This window comes from Natator depressus, chromosome 2, assembly GCF_965152275.1.
Source record: "Natator depressus isolate rNatDep1 chromosome 2, rNatDep2.hap1, whole genome shotgun sequence".
Lineage (NCBI taxonomy): Eukaryota > Metazoa > Chordata > Testudines > Cheloniidae > Natator > Natator depressus.
In genome coordinates, this window is record NC_134235.1 from 67,961,746 (window position 1) to 67,979,784 (window position 18,039).

At 44.7% G+C, this 18,039-nt stretch overlaps 1 protein-coding gene across 2 annotated transcripts in view; it reads left to right on the top strand.

The window, feature by feature from the left end:
• Window positions 1-217: 217 nt before the first annotated feature.
• ATP6V1H (ATPase H+ transporting V1 subunit H) overlaps window positions 218-18,039 on the top strand; it is an 85,025-nt gene continuing 67,203 nt past the window's right edge. For both annotated transcript variants that reach the window (XM_074943094.1, XM_074943095.1), the window contains exons 1-2: window positions 218-352; window positions 7,668-7,790. In XM_074943094.1, the coding sequence (XP_074799195.1) occupies window positions 7,687-7,790 (104 nt within the window). In that variant the 5' untranslated portion in view covers window positions 218-352; window positions 7,668-7,686. The remainder of the gene's footprint in view (window positions 353-7,667; window positions 7,791-18,039) is intronic.

Sequence of the window (18,039 nt, forward strand, 5' to 3'; positions counted from 1 at the left end):
GACCCACGGAAGCTCCCTTGAGCAGGCCCTGCTGAGCTTAGTGACTTCTGGCACTACCCAGAGCACACTTGGCTCTGCCAGCCACAGCCAGGGCGGCTTGGAACGTGCCTCAAAGAAGGACCAGGCCAGCTCGAGCGGTAACCCCAGCAACCGGGGGCAGCCCCGCCCCCGCCCTCAGCACCCGCGCTGCGACTGCGCGAACCGGGCCTCCCCGGCCGCCGTCGGGTTGCGCAGTCAGGTGGGTGCTGTCACATGACCAACCCCGTTGTCTCAGCTGCGTCCCCCCAGCTGCCCTGGAGCTACGGAGCTCGGGAGTGCAGCGCCCCGCGGGCCCGGCCACAGACTGAGGGGGGTAAGAGCGGTCCCCGGCTGCATCCTGCCCCGCATCCTTCCCCTGCCGGCCGCTCCGGGACTGAGTCTCCCTGCGCCGCTTGGAGGGGGGCGGCGGGAGGGGAGTCCCCCCCCCGGGGGGCTTTGCTCCCTCTCCCCGGGGGCGGGCGGGGAGAACAACGGAACGGGCTGCCGAGGTGCTGGGAGCCCGGAGCAGGCTGGGGCTGAGCTCGGAGCGGCAACCCCCTGCCTCCGGGCAAGCACCTCCCTGCCCTAGCGCCGGGGTCGCTGCCCTGCTCGAAGCTGCTCGGTGGGTTCGCGGGAGGGAAATGGGCTCAGGCTCTCGCCGAGGCCTCCGCTGAAGCTGCTTTATCTAGGCACCCCTTAGCAGTGCGTGGAGCGGCAGGGCCCCTCCTAAGGTTTTGTGGGCAACCTGGGCAAGGGGCGGGCAAACTTTTTGGCCTGAGGGCCACGTCGGGTTTCCAAAATTGCATGGAGGGCCGGTTAGGGGAGGCTGTGTCTCTCCAAACAGTCATGCGTGGCCCAGCCCCTGCCTCCTATCTGGCTCCCCCCCCCCCCACGCTTCTTGCTCCCTGACGGTCCCCCTGGGACTCCTGCCCCATCCACCACCCCTTGTCCCCTGACCACCCCCAGACCTCCCACCTCTGACTGCCTCTTGCTGCCCCATCCAGCCCCTTCTCTCATTCTTGACTTGCCCCCCGGGACCCCTGCCCCATCCAATCACCCCTTCTCCCTGTTCCCTGACTGCCCCTGGAACCCCTGCCCCTTACTGCCCCCTGCCACCCCATCCACCCCCCTCTTCTTCCTGACTGCCCCGAGACCCCTGCTCCTTCCAACCCACTTGTTCCCTACCTTCTGACCACCCCAACCCTTATCCACACCCCTGACCACCCCCACCCTCAACTCTCCTGCCCTTTATCCAACCCCCCCCCCCCACCCCTTTACCACTTTGCCTGGAGCATGGGTGGCTGGCGGTGCTACAGCCATGCTACCCAGAGCACTGGGTCAGGCTGTGGCTCTGCAGCTGTGCTGCCTGTCAGCCCAGAGCATTGTGTCCGCGGTGTGGTGTGCTGAGGGTGCGGGGGAAGGGGGACAGCAGGGGAGGGGCACAGGGTGAGCCTCTTGGGCCAGGAGCTCAGGGGCCGGGCAGGAGGGTCCCGCAGGCCGGATGTGGCCCATGGGCCGTAGTTTGCCCACCTCTGGCCTGGGCACATCAGCGCTGGGATCCTGCAGCGTGCAGAGCGCAGTTTGACTGCTGCAGCCCCAGCGCAGTCTGCCAGGCTCTGAAGGGCTTCAGCAGGCTGCTTGTGTACAGCAAAGTGCTGCACCCCTATTCAGTTCCCTCTTGGCTTGCTCCTACTTGCCTCTAACTTCCCCATCCTTGAGCTCTCTAAACTCTCTTTTCCAGTCCCCACTAATCTGACAAGCATTTAAAATGGATGTTGCTACTTCCTCTAAGAACTAGGTCATTGAGCCCTTTAAGGGACACAACTAACATGCTAAAAAGAAAAGGAGTACTTGTGGCACCTTAGAGACTAACAAATTTATTAGAGCATAAGCTTTTGTGAGCTATAGCTCACTTCGTTGGATGCATACAGTGGAAAATATGATGGGGAGACTTTATATACACAGAGAACATGAAACAATGGGTGTTACCATACAGACTGTAACAAGAGTGACTGGGAAAGGTGAGCTATTGCCAGCAGGAAAAAGGAGGGGGGAGGGAACCTTTTGTAGTGATAATCAAGGTGGGCCATTTCCAGCACTTTACAAGAACAGTAGGAGGGGAAATAAGGGGAAATAGTTTTACTTTGTGTAATGACCCATCCACTCCCAGTCTTTATTCAAGCCTAAGTTAATTGTATCCAGTTTGCAAATTAATTCCAATTCAGCAGTCTCTCGTTGGAGTCTGTTTTTGAAGTTTTTTTGTTGAAGAATTGCCACTTTTAGGTCTGTAATCGAGTGACCAAAGAGATTGAAGTGTTCTCCGACTGGTTTTTGAATGTTATAATTCTTGATGTCTGATTTGTGTCCATTGATTCTTTTATGTAGAGACTGTCCAGTTTGGCCAATGTACATGGCAGAGGGGCATTGCTGGCACATGATGGCATATATCACATTGGTAGATGTGCAGGTGAACGAGCCTCTGATAGCGTGGCTGATGTGATTAGGCCCGATGATGGTGTCCCCTGAATAGATATATGGACACAGTTGGCAACGGGCTTTGTTGCAAGGATAGGTTCCTGGGTTAGTGGTTCTGTTGTGTGGTGCTGGTGAGTATTTGCTTCAGGTTGGGGGGCTGTCTGTAAGCAAGGACTGGCCTGTCTCCCAAGATGTGTGAGAGTGATGGGTCGTCCTTCAGGATAGGTTGTAGATCCTTGATGATGCGTTGGAGAGGTTTTAGTTGGGGGCTGAAGGTGATGGCTAGTGGCGTTCTGTTATTTTCTTTGCTGGGCCTGTCAAGTAGTAGGTAACTTCTGGGTACTCTTCTGGCTCTGTCCATTTGTTTCTTCACTTCAGCAGGTGGGTATTATAGTTGTGAGAATGCTTGATAGAGATCTTATAGGTGTTTGTCTCTAAACACCTACAAGGGGTTGGAGCAAATGCGGTTGTATTGTAGAGTTTTGCTGTTGACAATGGATCGTGTGGTGTGGTCTGGATGAAAGCTGGAGGCCTGTAGGTAGGCATAGCGGTCAGTAGGTTTCCAGTGTAGGGTGGTGTTTATGTGACCATTGCTTATTAGCACTGTAGTGTCCAGGAAGTGGATCTCTTGTGTGGACTGGTCCAGGCTGAGGTTGATGGTGGGATGGAAATTGTTGAAATCATGGTGGAATTCCTCAAGGGCTTCTTTTCCATGGGTCCAGATGATGAAGATGTCATCAATATAGCGCAAGTAGAGTAGGAGCATTAGGGGACGAGAGCTGAGGAAGCGTTGTTCTAAGTCAGCCATAAAAATGTTGGCATACTGTAGGGCCATGCGGGTACCCATAGCAGTGCCACTGATTTGAAGGTATACAGTGTCCCCAAATGTGAAATAGTTGTGGGTGAGGACAAAGTCACAAAGGTCAGTCACCAGGTTTGCCTTGACATTATCAGGGATACTGTTCCTGACAGCTTGTAGTCCATCTTTTTGTGGAATGTTGGTGTAGAGGGTTTCTACATCCATAGTGGCCAGGAGGGTGTTCTCAGGAAGATCACCGATGGATTGTAGTTTCCTCAGAAAGTCAGTGGTGTCTCAAAGATAGCTGGGACTGCTGGTAGCATAGGACCTGAGGAGGGAGTCTACATAGCCAGACAATCCTGCTGTCAGGGTGTCAGTGCCTGAGATGATGGGGTGTCCAGGATTTCCAGGTTTATGGATCTTGGGAAGCAGACAGAATACCCCTGGTCGGGGTTCTTGGCATGTGTCTGCACAGATCTGTTCTTGTGCTTTTTCAGGGAGTTTCTTGAGCAGATGGTGTAGTTTCTTTTGGTAATCCTCAGTGGGATCAGAGGATAATGGCCTGTAGAATGTGGAGTTAGAGAGCTGCCTAGCAGCCTCTTGTTCATATTCCAACTTATTCATGATTACGACCGCACCTCCTTTGTCAGCCTTTTTGATTATGATGTCAGAGTTGTTCCTGAGGCTGTTGATGGCGTTTTGTTCAACACAGCTGAGGTTATGGGACAAGTGATGTTGCTTTTCCACAGTTTCAGCCCGTGCACGTCGACGGAAGCAATCTATGTAGAAGTCCAGTCTGTTGTTTCAACCTTCAGGAGGAGTCCACGCAGAATCCTTCTTTTTGTAGTGTTGGTAGGAAGGATTCTGTGGGTTAGTATGTTGTTCAGAGGTGTGTTGGAAATATTCCTTGAATTGGAGACGTCGAAAGTAGATTCTAGGTCACTACAGAACTGTATCATGTTCGTGGGCCTGGAGGGACAAAAGGAGAGGCCTTGAGATAGGACAGACTCTTCTGCCGGGCTAAGAGTATAGCTGGAAAGATTAACAATATTGTTGGGTGGGTTAAGGGAACCACTGTTGTGGCTCCTTGTGGCATGTAGTATTTTAGATAGATTATTGTCCTTTTCTTTTGTAGAGAAGCACAGTGTGTGTTGTAAATGGCTTGTCTAGTTTTAGTAAAGTCCAGCCATGAGGAAGTTTGTGTGGAAGGTTGGTTTTTGATGAGAGTATCCATTTTTGAGAGCTCATTCTTAATCTTTTCCTGTTTGCTGTAGAGGATGTTGATCAGGTGATTCCACAGTTTCTTTGAGAGCGTGTGGCACAAGCTGTCCACATAGTCTGTGTGGTATGTTGATTGTAATGGATTTTTTACCTTCAGTCCTTTTGGTACGATGTCCATGTTTGCATTTGGAAAGGAAGATAATGTCTGTCTGTATCTGTATGAGTTTTTTCATAAAATTGATAGATTTCCACTAACCTGCTGGTGTGTTTACAGCAGGGGTCGGCAACCTTTCAGAAGTGCTGTGCCGAGTCTTCATTTATTCACTTGAATTTAAGGTTTTGCTTGCCAGTAATACATTTTAACATTTTTTAGAAGGTCTTTCTCTATAAGTTTATATATTATATAACTATTGTCTTACGTAAAGTGAACAAGGTTTTCAAAATGTTTAAGAAGCTTCATTTAAAATTAAATTAAAATGCTGATCTTACGCTGTCAGCCCACTGCCAGCTTGGGGTTCCGTTCACCTAGGCCGGCAGCAGGCTGAGCGGGGCCTGCGGCTGGGACCCCGTCCCCACCTCATCTCCGCCTGCTCCCCGGAGCAGCGAGCCAGGGGCTGGGCTTCTCCCCCTCCCTCGCAAGGCCATCAGCTGATCAGCAGCAGGGAGGGAGAGGAGGAAGGGCAGGAACCCAGCATGCTGGGGGAAGAGGCGGGGGAGGGGGGACTTTGCCTGCCCTGCAGCAGCAGCTGGCAGGACTAAGCTTCTTCACCCTGCCCCTGTGGTGGGGGGGAGGGGCGGAGAAGAGCGGGCGGGGGCAAGCAGGATTTTTAATGGCAAGCTGCTGCCTGCTGGGGTCCCGGCCCGCTCAGCCCACTGTCGGCCTGGGTTCAGCAGCAGGCTGAGCGGGGCCGGTGGCTGGGACCTGGCAGGCAGCAGCGTGCCATTAAAAATCGGCTCGTGTACCGTCTTTGGCACGCGTGCCATAGGTTGCCAACCCCTGGTTTAGAGTATAGCTCCCAAAAGTGCAATGTTGAAGGGTTTATTTATTGCTTTCCTTTTTTAGGGCTACTTTTCTTTTCCCCCATGAAATAATAATGGGAAGTAAAGTTGCTTTTTTCATACAATAATAGAAATGAGGGGTGTGTATTGGGGAGTAGAGAATGGAGAAGAGAGATTCTGCTTCTTTGTGGTGGCAGTGGTCAAAGAGCTCCAAGCTGGTTGGGTGAGGTAGTTCTAGTTTAGAGTGTGTGGAGTTCCTGCTCCTGCCAGGCTTCAACCTGCTGCAAACATGCTCCTTGTTTTGGAATCAGAGTCAGATGACGATTAGGCCATAAAGGAAGGAGAAAGCAGAAGTGGTGAAGGTCGCTGTCTGTGATATTGAGACCTAGTGTTACTGTTATTGCCAAAGGGTAAATGTTCATGCCAGTGAAGACTTCTGATTTTTGGATAGTTCTTGAGAAGCAAGAATTGATGTCACTAGGGGAATGACTAGCTGTAAGACAAATGACTAAATTAAATTAGGCCTAAATTATGTGATACATGCTGAATAGGACATCCATGCCTTTTCTAATTGAAAGCTTACTGAACATTTACTAATCCAATGACTTTGTGTAGTCACATAAGTGAAAAATACCTGTGTTGCCTTGCCTCTAAGGCCACTCTTCCTGAAATATAAAGGATTACAACAGTTTTGTACTGCATTTAAATTCTGTTAGTTTTTTTAATGAACATACTCTATTTTGTCGTCTTTTGTTTTCTTGCTTCACTCCTTTTTTTTTTTTTGCCCTAAAATAGACCGTGATGTTTCTGTTTTACTTGTGTTGCCATTAGTCTGTTTCCTCTCCATCTTCCTTTCTCCATGCACTTCTGTTCCTTTTATCTCCTTGCATTGTGGCTTCTTTTAACTTTCTTCCTTAGATACACTCTCTATATACATCCCCACCACAATCTCTAAACTGCTGTGAAGGCTGATGGAAATCTCTACTGCTCTAATATTCCCTCAGTTTTCTGGCTGCTGTGGAGGCAGTGGGAAGTGTCTGCTACACTCTGAGATCCTCATCCCCCAATGAATAACTCAAGTAGTGACCTTGACTAACCAACAGCGAAATAAGATTGACCTGACTCTTTGATTCTTGTCAGTTTAATGTCTGCTTATGTACACTTTTCATTAGCAGTAGTTTTCACGCTGCTACAGATTGGGGAAAATTGAGCAGCTAGCACTGGAGATGTCTGTACACTCACTGCATCAGTGAACACTAGGTTCACATTGGGAAGGTCATCCTAACCATAAGACCAGAAACTTTTTTTTTTTTTAAATATAGAAAAGGAAATCTTAAATTGTTCAGAAACATCCTTTTTGCCACAGGCAAGTGGATATTTTCCAAGCCCTGCAGATCTCAAAGGAAAAAAAGCTGAGGCTTGGTGTGAAGAAATTTTCAGCTTTTTAAAGGAAGTGTTGAAGACTTTTGTCAAATACAGTTTAGTTGAAAGTGGCTTGTATATATGTTTGTTTTCCCACTGTTCACGCTTTTGTATGTCTTTCACGTGCTGTCTTTGATGTGATTGTCAGAATTGAGGTGTATGCATCTTTGGATGTCATCCCTTTATCGACAACCATAACTTACACCCATGAAGAGTTTATATTCTTATTTAGCTAGAGAACTACTTAAAAGAGGTAGCAACAAATGATTTAGCCTCTCACATAATTATCTTCCATTATGAGTGGGTTTTGAAGAAAATTTCTATGCAACATAAACAGCAGACAATCAATTAATATTTAAATTAGTTTTAGTATATACCTTATCCCATGAAATATCTTCACATTATTGCATGAGTACAATGTTTTTTCATTGTGACTTAAAATTAATGGAAGAGGAAAATGTTTGATTTTAAAAGTACAGGCCAAAGTTTTCAAAAGCAACCGTGGTTTCCTGTTTTTTTGGAGGGAGGGAATGCCAGACTTGAGGTGCCATAAAGAGGCCTTATTTTCAGAAAATACTTGGTACCCCCACTGTGAAAACTAGCTCCTATAAGGTGTCCCAAACTGGGCACCTAAAATCATTTAAAAACTGCTGGAAAGTTTGGCCACGTAGTCTGTTTGTGTTCCTAATTTATTGTACTTGTCTCAGACCTGACTCAATGTATTTCTAAACAGATTTTAAATCGAGATTAAAATGGATATCAGAGGTGCTGTGGATGCTGCTGTCCCAACAAACATAATTGCTGCCAAAGCTGCTGAAGTTCGGGCAAACAAAGTCAACTGGCAGTCATATCTCCAGTAAGTATAAACTGACCATGAATCATTGACAGCTGCATTTTCTACTAGCTTGTGGATTCTTGTGAATATCCATTATGATGTGTAACATGAGAAGTGTCATTCTATCATGATACTATGAAAGTGGAAAAAACTTACAGTGAATGGAAATAGCTGGGATAATTTCCTATGGACTTACTTCAAGAAAAGGAACTTCATTTTTTGAATTCAATATAGTGGTCCTCAGAAACATTGTTTTTAAGACAAGTTTACTAAAATTGATTACTTTCCACCTACCATTAGAATAGTGTTTCCTCACAGAAAGCATGGCCTAATAGGAAAAGCACAGGACTGAGGCCAGGCTTACATGAGGAGTGCTTTGCCAGTATAGGTGTAGTGTACTTGCAAATCACTTCGATTGTGTATGCAGCTTATACTGACAAAACTGCAATTTTTGTTGGCATGGCTTATTCCAACCCTGAACACCCCTGAACAAAATAGGTATACTAGCAATAGCAGAGTTTTTCTTGTACAGTAACTCCTCACTTAACGTCCCGGTTAACCTTGTTTCTTTGTTACATCCCTGATCTATTAGAGAACTTTCTCGTTTAAAGTTGTGCAATGGTCCCTTATAACGTTGTTTGGCAGCCTCTTGCTTTGTCCACTGCTTGCAGGAAGAGCAGCCCGTTGGAGCTAGCTGGTGGGGGCTTGGAACCAGGGTGGGTCGGCAGCCCCCTCATCATCTCGCCTAAGTTTCCTGTGTGGCAGCTGCCCAGCAGGCTATCAGTTGTCGGGCAGTTCAGGTGTCCCTCCCTGCACTGCCATGTGCTGCTCCTGTCCTCTGCCTTGGAGCTTCTCCTGGGAGCCTCCTGCTTGCTTTGCAGGGAGAGGGAGGGAAGAGGGGTGCTGATGTCAGGGTATACTTATTCCCCACTCCTGTACCCCATTTCCACAGAGCGGAGGGGGACATGACAGAGCTCAGGATGGAGGGAGCTTGCTGGCAGCAGCTGCTGTCTCAACTTGCTGATCTACTTAAAAAGGCAATGTACTTAGAGTGAAGTCAGCGTTCTTAAAGGGGCATGCGCATCTCACTCACATGCACACGGGGTGTGTGTGTCTCTCTCTCTCTCTTTCTCTCACTCACATGCACACGGTGTGTTTGCAGCCACTGCCATGCGTATATTGTGTCTTCACCCCCCATTGGTGCTACCTTGTAGAGTGTGAAGCTACATTAAGAACAATGTATTCACCCTTGAGGGCTCAGCCAAGTGTTAGCTCATCATTTAGTAGCAAGGCATTCCCTGGGAAATATTCTACCCTCTTCCATCCTGTGACTACACCACCTCAACCATGCTTCACAATCATCATTGCTGTGTACAGTATTAAATTGTTTGTTTAAAACTTATGTCTTTAGTCTGGTGAAAAACATTTCCCTGGAACCTACCCCCCCCCATTTACATTATTTCTTATAGGGAAATTGGATTCGCTTAACATTGTTTCGCATAAAGTAGCATTTTTCAGGAACATAACTACAACGTTTAGCGAGGAGTTACTGTATAACAGCACTGACGTTGAAGCTTTTTGCCAATGTTAATTTAAACTGAGTGGGACCCTGGGGTGGGGGGCACGTTGAAGTTGCTTAATTAGGGCAAACTGCAAAGAATGGGGCAGACGATCCCCAAAACTGCTAGTTATTCTAATACTTAGATTCACTATGCCAGCAACAAAACAGCTTCTACAATACCTTGCTGGTTACCTAAAAGCCAGAAATACAGTTCCCTTAAAGCAATCCAGCCTTGACCTCCCACCCAGACAGCCAAATCAAATATGAGGAGGATTACTGAAAATCTTGTTCATCATTTAAAAAGTTCTACCAATCCCAAAGGATCGGACACATTACCCTCCAGGTTAATGAATATCTTAGATCTCACCCAAATACATGCTTACAGCCACTTCTTTTTAACTAAGCTTAAATTTATTAAAAAAAGAAGAGAGTATTGGTTAAAGGGTCATTATACGTACAGACATGAATAGAGTTCTTAGGTCAGTTTCATAGTAGAGATCTTTAGAGTTGTAAAGAGTCCTTTCCAGAATCAGTTTTAGGTTATAGTTAAGGCTATGATTTAGTCACGGAGGTCATGGAAGTCGCAGAATCGGTGACTTCCAGCGACCTCCGTGACTTCAGCTTGCAGTGGTCAGGAGCTGCAGCGTCCCCCGCCGCCCATGGGGGCAGGGACTGCGGGGTACCCCTGCTGCCTCTGATGGGGAACCCCCGCAGGTCCCGGCTGCCATGGGCTGAAGTCATGGAGGTCGTGGGAGCCCCCGCAGCTCCCGGCCCATAGACCAGGCCTTAATGTCTAATTAATCTAATTGCAGTGGGAGTGTGGACACTTCATCTCTCTAGGCCTGACGGTTTGTCTACCTGGGAAAGTAGTGAATTTAAACTAGTATAGCTATACCAGTATAACTGCTTGTGTGGACACTTTTTACTATGGAATAAGAATGGCTTGTTAGGTTTAGCTTGCATTGCTTTGAAATGGGTTTAAGCTAAACTGAACAAATCCACTCTTATTTCATAAGAAGTGTCCAAGCAGGCTTAACTATGCTAGACTTCTTCATCAAAAAAAAAAATTAAAATTGTGACCAGATGCTTAACACAATTAATATTAACGAGAAGGAAGGAACACAAGCCAGAATGGGTTAAAGGACATTTAGATGTATTTAAGTTGTCAGGGCCTGGAAAAATTCACCCGTGAGTACTTGGGGATTTAGCTTATGTGATGTTGGAACCGTTAGCAATTATCTTTGAGAATTCATGGAGGATGGGTGAGGTCCCAGAGGACTGAAGAAGAACAAACATACTATCTATCTTTAAAAAGAGGAACAAAGAGGACCCAGGGAATTATAGACCAGTGAGACAAACTTTGATACCTGGGAAGATACTGGAACAAATTATTAAACAATCAATTTGAAAACAACTGGAGGATAAGATGGTGATAAGCAGTAGCCAAATCCATGCCAAACCAACCTAATTTCCTTCTTTGACAGGGTTACTGCCCCAGTGGATGGGGGGAAGCAGTGTATGTGATTTATCTTTATTTTTAGTAAAGCTTTTGACAGTCTTCCACATCACAGTCTTATAAGTAAACTAGGGGAATGTGGTCTAGATGAAATTGCTATAAGGTTGGTGCATAATTGGTTGAAAAACCCTAAATAAAGAGTACTTTTCAATGGTTCACTGTCAAATTGGGAGGGTGTATATAGTGGGGTTCTGCAGGGGTCTGTTCTGGGTCTAATACAAGTCAATATTTTCATTAAAGACTTTGATCATGGAGGGGAGAGTATGCTTATAAAATTTGCAGGTGACACCCAGCTGGGAAGCTTGCAAGCACTTTGGAGGACATGATTAGAATTCAGAAGGACCTTACAAGTTGGATAATTGCACTTGTCTTCATTGAATTTCAGACCAAAGTATTGCAGTTAGGAAGGAAAAGGTCAAATGCACAATTACAAAATGGGGAATAACTGGCTAGGCGGTAGTACAGCAGAAAAGGGTCTGGGAATTGTAGTGGATCCCCAAATGAATACAAACTAACAGCATGATGCAGTTGCAAAACAAGCTAATATCGTTCTGGGGTATATTAACTTGTGTTGTTTGTTAGATACAGGAGGTAATTGTTCCACTCTACTTGGCACTGGTGAGGCCCCAGCTGGAGTCCAGTGGTGAGCACTACACTTTAGGAAAGATGTGGGCAAACTGAGGAGAACCCAGAGTAGAGTGGCAAAAAAAGAGGTCAGGTTTTCTAAACCTTTTATATGAGGAAAAGTTGAACAAACTAGGCATGCTTAGTCTTGAGAAAAGAAGACTGAGGGTGGACCTAATAATAGTCTTCAAAAGGGCTCGTATAGTAAGGACAGTGATGAATTATTCTCCATGTCCACTGTCGCTAGGACAAGAAGTAATCAACTTAATCTGTACTAGAGAGATTTAGGCTAGATGTTAGGAAAACCTTTCTAACTATAAGGCCATTAAGCTCTGGAATAGGTTTCCAAGGGAGGTGGTGGAATCCCTGCCATTGTTGGTTTTTAAGAACAGGTTAGACAAATGCCTGCCAGAGAAGGTCTAGGTATAGTTGGTACTGTGTCAGCATTGGGGGGGATGGGACTATGACCTCGAGGTCCCTTCCATCGCTAAGTTTCTATGGTGCTAGAAGGACGGGAGACAGGTGGTTTGGTCCATTTATTGAGAGAGTATGCCTGCCTTTTGTTCTCAAGATGCTGAACTTTGTTATCCTTCGCAGCTCCTGGAGGAATGAAAATTTGTGAGCTTTCCTGATGTGTATGGCCCTTGCCATAGTTAGTCCATGCCGCTATTTCTGTATTAGATTACTGCAACGTGTTCAGTCAAGATGGAACTATACTTTCGGACCATTTAGGAATGTTAGTTAGCACAGAATGCAACTGCCCATTTACTTAGTGATGTTTCTAGAATGAAGCACAGTGCACTAGTGCTTGGTCGACAACACGTGTTGGGGATTGTACTGCGCCTAGCACAGTGGGGTCATGGTTCATGGCTGGGGCTTCTACCTGCTAATACAAATAACATTTGCATTTGATTTATTTCTTGATGCAGTTCAAAGTGGTGATTGACCTATGTGGATTGGTCCTGATTAATCTAGAGAGCGCCTCTTTCATGCTCCATTCTGAGAGTTAAGATTATCTGAGATGCTGTGCTGACAATCCATAGATAAAACTGTTAGCACGTTTAATGTGCCCTCAAAAATGGAGGCCGGTCTCAAATCAGATCTTCTGGTTTTTGCCCTAAATTGGGATAAGACTTTATGTTCAGTTTTCTTGAGGTGCCATTTTATTTTATTTGTGGTTTTATAAGCGGTGTATATGCTGTTAAGTATATTTTATGACGTGTTTTAATGTAATTTTAAAACAGTGGTTTTAAAGCAAACAGGAGAGGTGAATTCCTCTGCCCATTCTGCTCTGCAGTGCTGGAGTAAAGTTGCTTGCTCAGAGTTGCTCAAATTCTGGTATATGCCAGTATCTAGGTCCTGAGTTTTCTAGTACGGCTTCAGTTTAGTCTAAGTCTAACTAGTGTATTGTTTGTTCTGCCTCTGAATGTTATGCATGTAAACAAAAAGTCACATTACACAAAACATGTAGCAGTGTTTACCGGCAGTGTTTGATTTCAGAGTGCGTAGCATGTCTGCAAGAACTTAAAATATTTGGGTTGTGTCATAATAACTGAAAATATTTTCTGCATTTGTCATTGAATATATTGTCAGTTTTGCAAATTAATTGAATTGAGAATTCATTATTTTAATACCGAAACTTCTGTTTACCTAGTTTTGGGTGTAATTCTAACTAGGGTCAGTAGTCTTAACCAAACAAAAAACCTAACAGCCTTTGTGTAGTAGTTTACACTTAATTTTGTGTATAGACTGTAGAAAATATTGTCTTCCTCCTGCTGCTGCACTGTAAAATCAGAATAATTCAGTTGAGGGAAGTCAGGTTTCCCTTTCCTGAAGGAGACTTTCAAAAATGGTAAAATAGTCCTTTACTGCAGGGGTTCTCAAACTTCATTGCACCACGTCCCCTTCTGACAACAAAAATTACTATATGACCCCAGAAGTGGGATTGAAGCTTGAGCCCGCCTGAGCCTCACTGCCCTGGGTGGGAGGGCCAAAGCCCGAGCCCTACTGCTGCGGGCGGCGGGGAGAAGCTGTGGCCCCAGTAACCTGAGCCCCACTGCCCAGGGCTGAAGCCCTTGGGCTTGGGCTTCAGCTCCAGGCAGTGGGGCTCGGGCTTCAGCCCGGGCCCCTGCAAGTCTAAGCCAGCCCTGGGGACTCTGTTAAAATGGGGTCGCGACCCAATTTGGGGTCCCAACCCACAGTTTGAGAACTGGTGCTCTGCTGAAACAGTAGATACCCTTCTCGGAATCAGTGTTCTTGCATTTGGAAAACTACTGTACTGTAGGATGCAAACCTATAAGAAGACTTGATGTTTGAGTGAGTTGTGTGATGCATAATAGCTCACACTTTGCCTTCTGAGGATCACCCAGTGTGTTAAAAAGGGGTATTTACGTTCTTGGTGCTTGTGGATTTTATTTGTAAAGAGATACTATCAACTTTAATTTTTTGAAACTGACTAAAATCAAATAGTATGTCACGATGTTTTTATAATTTCTTGCCTTTAAAACATTTTTAGAGAGAGTTTTCTGCTTGGTGTAGTTTGTGCTGGTACAATTGCACAGAAGCCATTCCCTCTATATAAATTTGAATATGATTATTAAACCAGTCAAGCAATCAGATCATATGAGTGTCCTCTAATACTGTCATAAAGCATCACATGCCAAGGGTAAGAACTTTGCATTTTGACATGCTGATAAAGTGAGTATGGGGTGGTATCAATAATAATTAATAGAAATGTCTAATATTTAGCTGTGAAACCTGGCAGATGTGTTTAAAACAGAAAGCCAGGTTTTACTTTGTTGTGTCCTGTGAATAAAACAGGAACTACAGTTGTCATGAGGAATGCATAATGGAAAAACCAAACTAATCACAAGTGTCTGTATCAACTACACTGACCAAGAGCTTTTTATAAATGATCTCTTACAAGCACTTGTTCTATGTAATTCTTAAGCAACAATAACCAACATCATCTGCCTTCTTCAGTTCTATAATAGCAGTTACTAATGCCTGCCTTGTATCCAGGGTGCGAATGAAGTATTGACTTTGTTTTGAGACTTTAAAAAATAAATTATTTGTTCCATAGGATAAGTGGCAGAGTTGTAGTAAGATTAACGGGCAGCAGAGTGAGTGGCTCATACTTAAAGGGAACATAACATTAGTCTGCAACATCACATGGGAAATCTATTTAACAACCAAATGATTTACCAACATAAAGCTTTACAGGTGCAACAGATAATCACAATGGTCTTTTGGCCTTAGAATTGAGAATCTATGAATTATCTGAATCTATTTGGTGAAACTATTTCCTTTTTTGAGTCTGAAGAATTTGACTTGCTGTCTAGCACTAGAAAAGGTACACGGTGACCTAGCATATGTGAGATGTGGCACTTCTTGAACAAAATGCACTCTAGCTCATTGTGCTGCATTCTTGGTTGCAGGACAATGCTTTATTGGCTGTGTCTTAGTAACAGTACAATTCAATAATTCTGTGGGGGGGAGGGGAAGGAGTGTTTGAAATGAAATGGGGAGACTGTGGTTACCTTAAAACCTTAATTGTAAAGAACTGGTAAACCTCAACATATTAGTAATGGGGAAAAATCATGACCGCTGGCACCAAAGGGGAGGATTGGGTTATTCTGCTGTGGTTGTATGGCTTTTACATTGGTATTCATGAGACACCTTGGGGTTATTAGATAAGTACTAATTTTAATTTTAAAATGAAGTGATTGGGAGGTGGCATTTTTGACATTGGTAAGGCATTATTCAGATTCCCAAAGTCCCTGATGAAATATTAATGAATTGTTTACTAAACTGTCAAACTTCTTTTCTTCAACAATGTGCTGTAAATGTCTGCTCAGACTGGCACTTATAAATAAACTCATATTAAACCTCAATTCTTCCTTTGTTCCAAGGAAGGTCTTCCTCCGCCTTTGATTTTCTTGAGCTTTAATGTTAGATCAAAGTAGAGAGCTTTATTTGTTTGAAAGCGTTTTCTTTGACAGTTGGTAAACTTTTGCCGAATTTTGAAATAAACTGGCATTCTTTATTTTTGCACTGCTTTCTCAAACTCTAAAGTTGTAATCAAGGGCTCTTCTTAAATCTTATTTAATGTTTGTAATGTTTTTTGAAGAGGACAAGTGCTATGTTAGTGTGAAGTGTTCTAAAAACAATGAAGTGGATATTTTCTGATTACTTTTTACATTGTATGGAATTTTCTAGTTTGACCAATGCTGATTGATTATTGTTCTCTCAAACCAGTCTCTTGGCTGACTAAAACTGTACAGGTTTGTTAATCCCTGGGGCTTCACAGACTCCATGGGCTGGGTTATAAAAATTACCTGCATCTTGCCAGAAGCCACTGTCTTAAGGGACGAATGAGACTTGGCTTTATAAATCTTTTTGGTAGCAGTGAGTTGGCCCCTACGCATGCTGAGAAATGGCTTGTTATGAGGAAGTGTTGAGAACAAAATGTTGAACAACAAAATCTTCAAATGTCAAAGCATACAAAAATAGAATACAAAATACAAAAAGGGCTTAATTCTGTATTCCTGTTCCTGGAAAATCTGGTTATGTTAAAAATCCAAAGTCTTGGTGATGTTTCCATTCTTGGTGTCAGCAGTACACTTGTGTGCAGGGGAATACTCCCCACCTGCAGATTAGAAGAGATCATCAGGAGAACATCCATTGTGATGTTCCTCCTACTGTGGGGGAGAAGTGGTAATTTAGTCTCCCTCATTTCCCCCATAGTCTATCTTGGCATGCATATACACTGATGCTTACCACTTCCTGTCCTGAGGTGGGTCTCCTCAGCTCTCCACATGCCAGTCTGTCATGATGTGGCCTAGCCCTCCGGCCAAGTCACAAACACAATTTAACCTCTTCTGGGGTAGCAAAAGTCCAACTGTAGGTTCTTTGCCTTTTGGTGAATTCTCTTCAGCCCACCCTCTGTCCCTGTTCCCAGCCCCTTTCTCACTATCTGTGTGAGTCTTTCTGGCTCTGGGATAGAGTACTCATCCCCCAGGCTAGTTCCCCTCCTGCATTGTTCTCAGCCCCTTCGGAGCTTTGCTTCTTGACTCCTTCCCAGCTCTGGTATAAAGCACTGGGCCCCTGGGCTGATTAGTCTGAAATACCCAATGTCCTACAGACCCTTGTGCCAGGGCCTTCCACTGAAGCCTGCTCCATTCCCTGTGGTTCTACTGCAGAGTGAGATCACTCTATCATTTTATAAGGCCCAGGTGTCCATTAGGCTGTCACATGGCCTTCCTTAGTCCCACCCTCTCACACCAGGAAGCAACTATCCAATTATGGCACAGGTGTGGCCCCATCTCCCCTTAAAGACGCCAGCCACCCTGTGACAGATACTTTGGGATGGGCCAAGTAACAGTGCTATTTAATTCAGAAGAGGGAAAAGCATAAACATGTTTTATTACAGATCTCCTTCCATTTTCTGTACTTCACAAATCCTGGTGAACAAGCTACAGGAATTACTGAACTCTTATCTGCCCTGAGAACTGGCAGAGTTTTTACTCAATTTTTAATCATGGACCACGTGCAGGTAGTGACTCAGATTGTGGAAAAGGCTGGTTAGAAGAACTTATTCTGTGTGGCTTTGGTAGGTGGAAAAGACCTTTGACACTGTGGAAATGTACGAAGAGTTAAAAATGCTGGAAAAACTGAAACATGGAGTAGTAATATGTCATCCTTCCAGCCTGTGTAATTTTGGCATTGGATGGCTTTATGCACAATTCTCCATTTCTCTGAAGAGCTTCAGCCTCTGTAACTTGGTCCCTTTATGTGTTAACCTGTGATATTTGGCACGTATTAATGCTGTGGATTTTCATCTTCCTTTGATTACATCATTTTCCTTACTATACCTAGACAATATGTGTTGTTTGTGCTGCCTTGTCCTGCTCATTATCAGGTGTGGAAATAACTTTTGCATTGTAGTAAGTAGAAGATTCTGCCAGTCCTGTAGCTCAGTTTGCTAACTGGAAATATCACAAATGGTGGTTCTTTAATTATCTTAATGTTTTTTACAGTTGCTAATGTTTAGCTACAACAGACTTTCAGCTGCAGATTTGGATGGATAGAGGAGGTAGCTGTGGAACACACTAGCTCAATTCCTTCTCCCCCATTCCATTCTTTACCTGTCATTTGGTCATAGTTTAAGGCTAGAAGGGACCCACAACATCATCTTTTCTCACCTTCTGTGGCGGCCCAGCACCCACATGTTAATCAACTGATATGAGACAAATTATTACAGCTCACAGGATGCTAACTACTATGTGCCATCAGCAGAGATTCCGAAGAAACAAGGTGCCCCGGTGCCCAAGGCCCCTGAAATGGCAGGGAAATGATTAGTAAAATCAAGTGAGCTAATCCTGGCAAGCGACCTGCATCCACAGGCTGTAGAGGAAGGTGAAAAACTGCCAATCTGATCTGCTGGGGGGAAATTCCTTCTCAACCCTACAAACCTAGTTAGAAGTTGAGTCAGATTTGGTATATTTAGCATCTTCTAAATACTGCAAATCAACTGATTAAAACCACAAGTGTGTGTGTTAACTATTTTG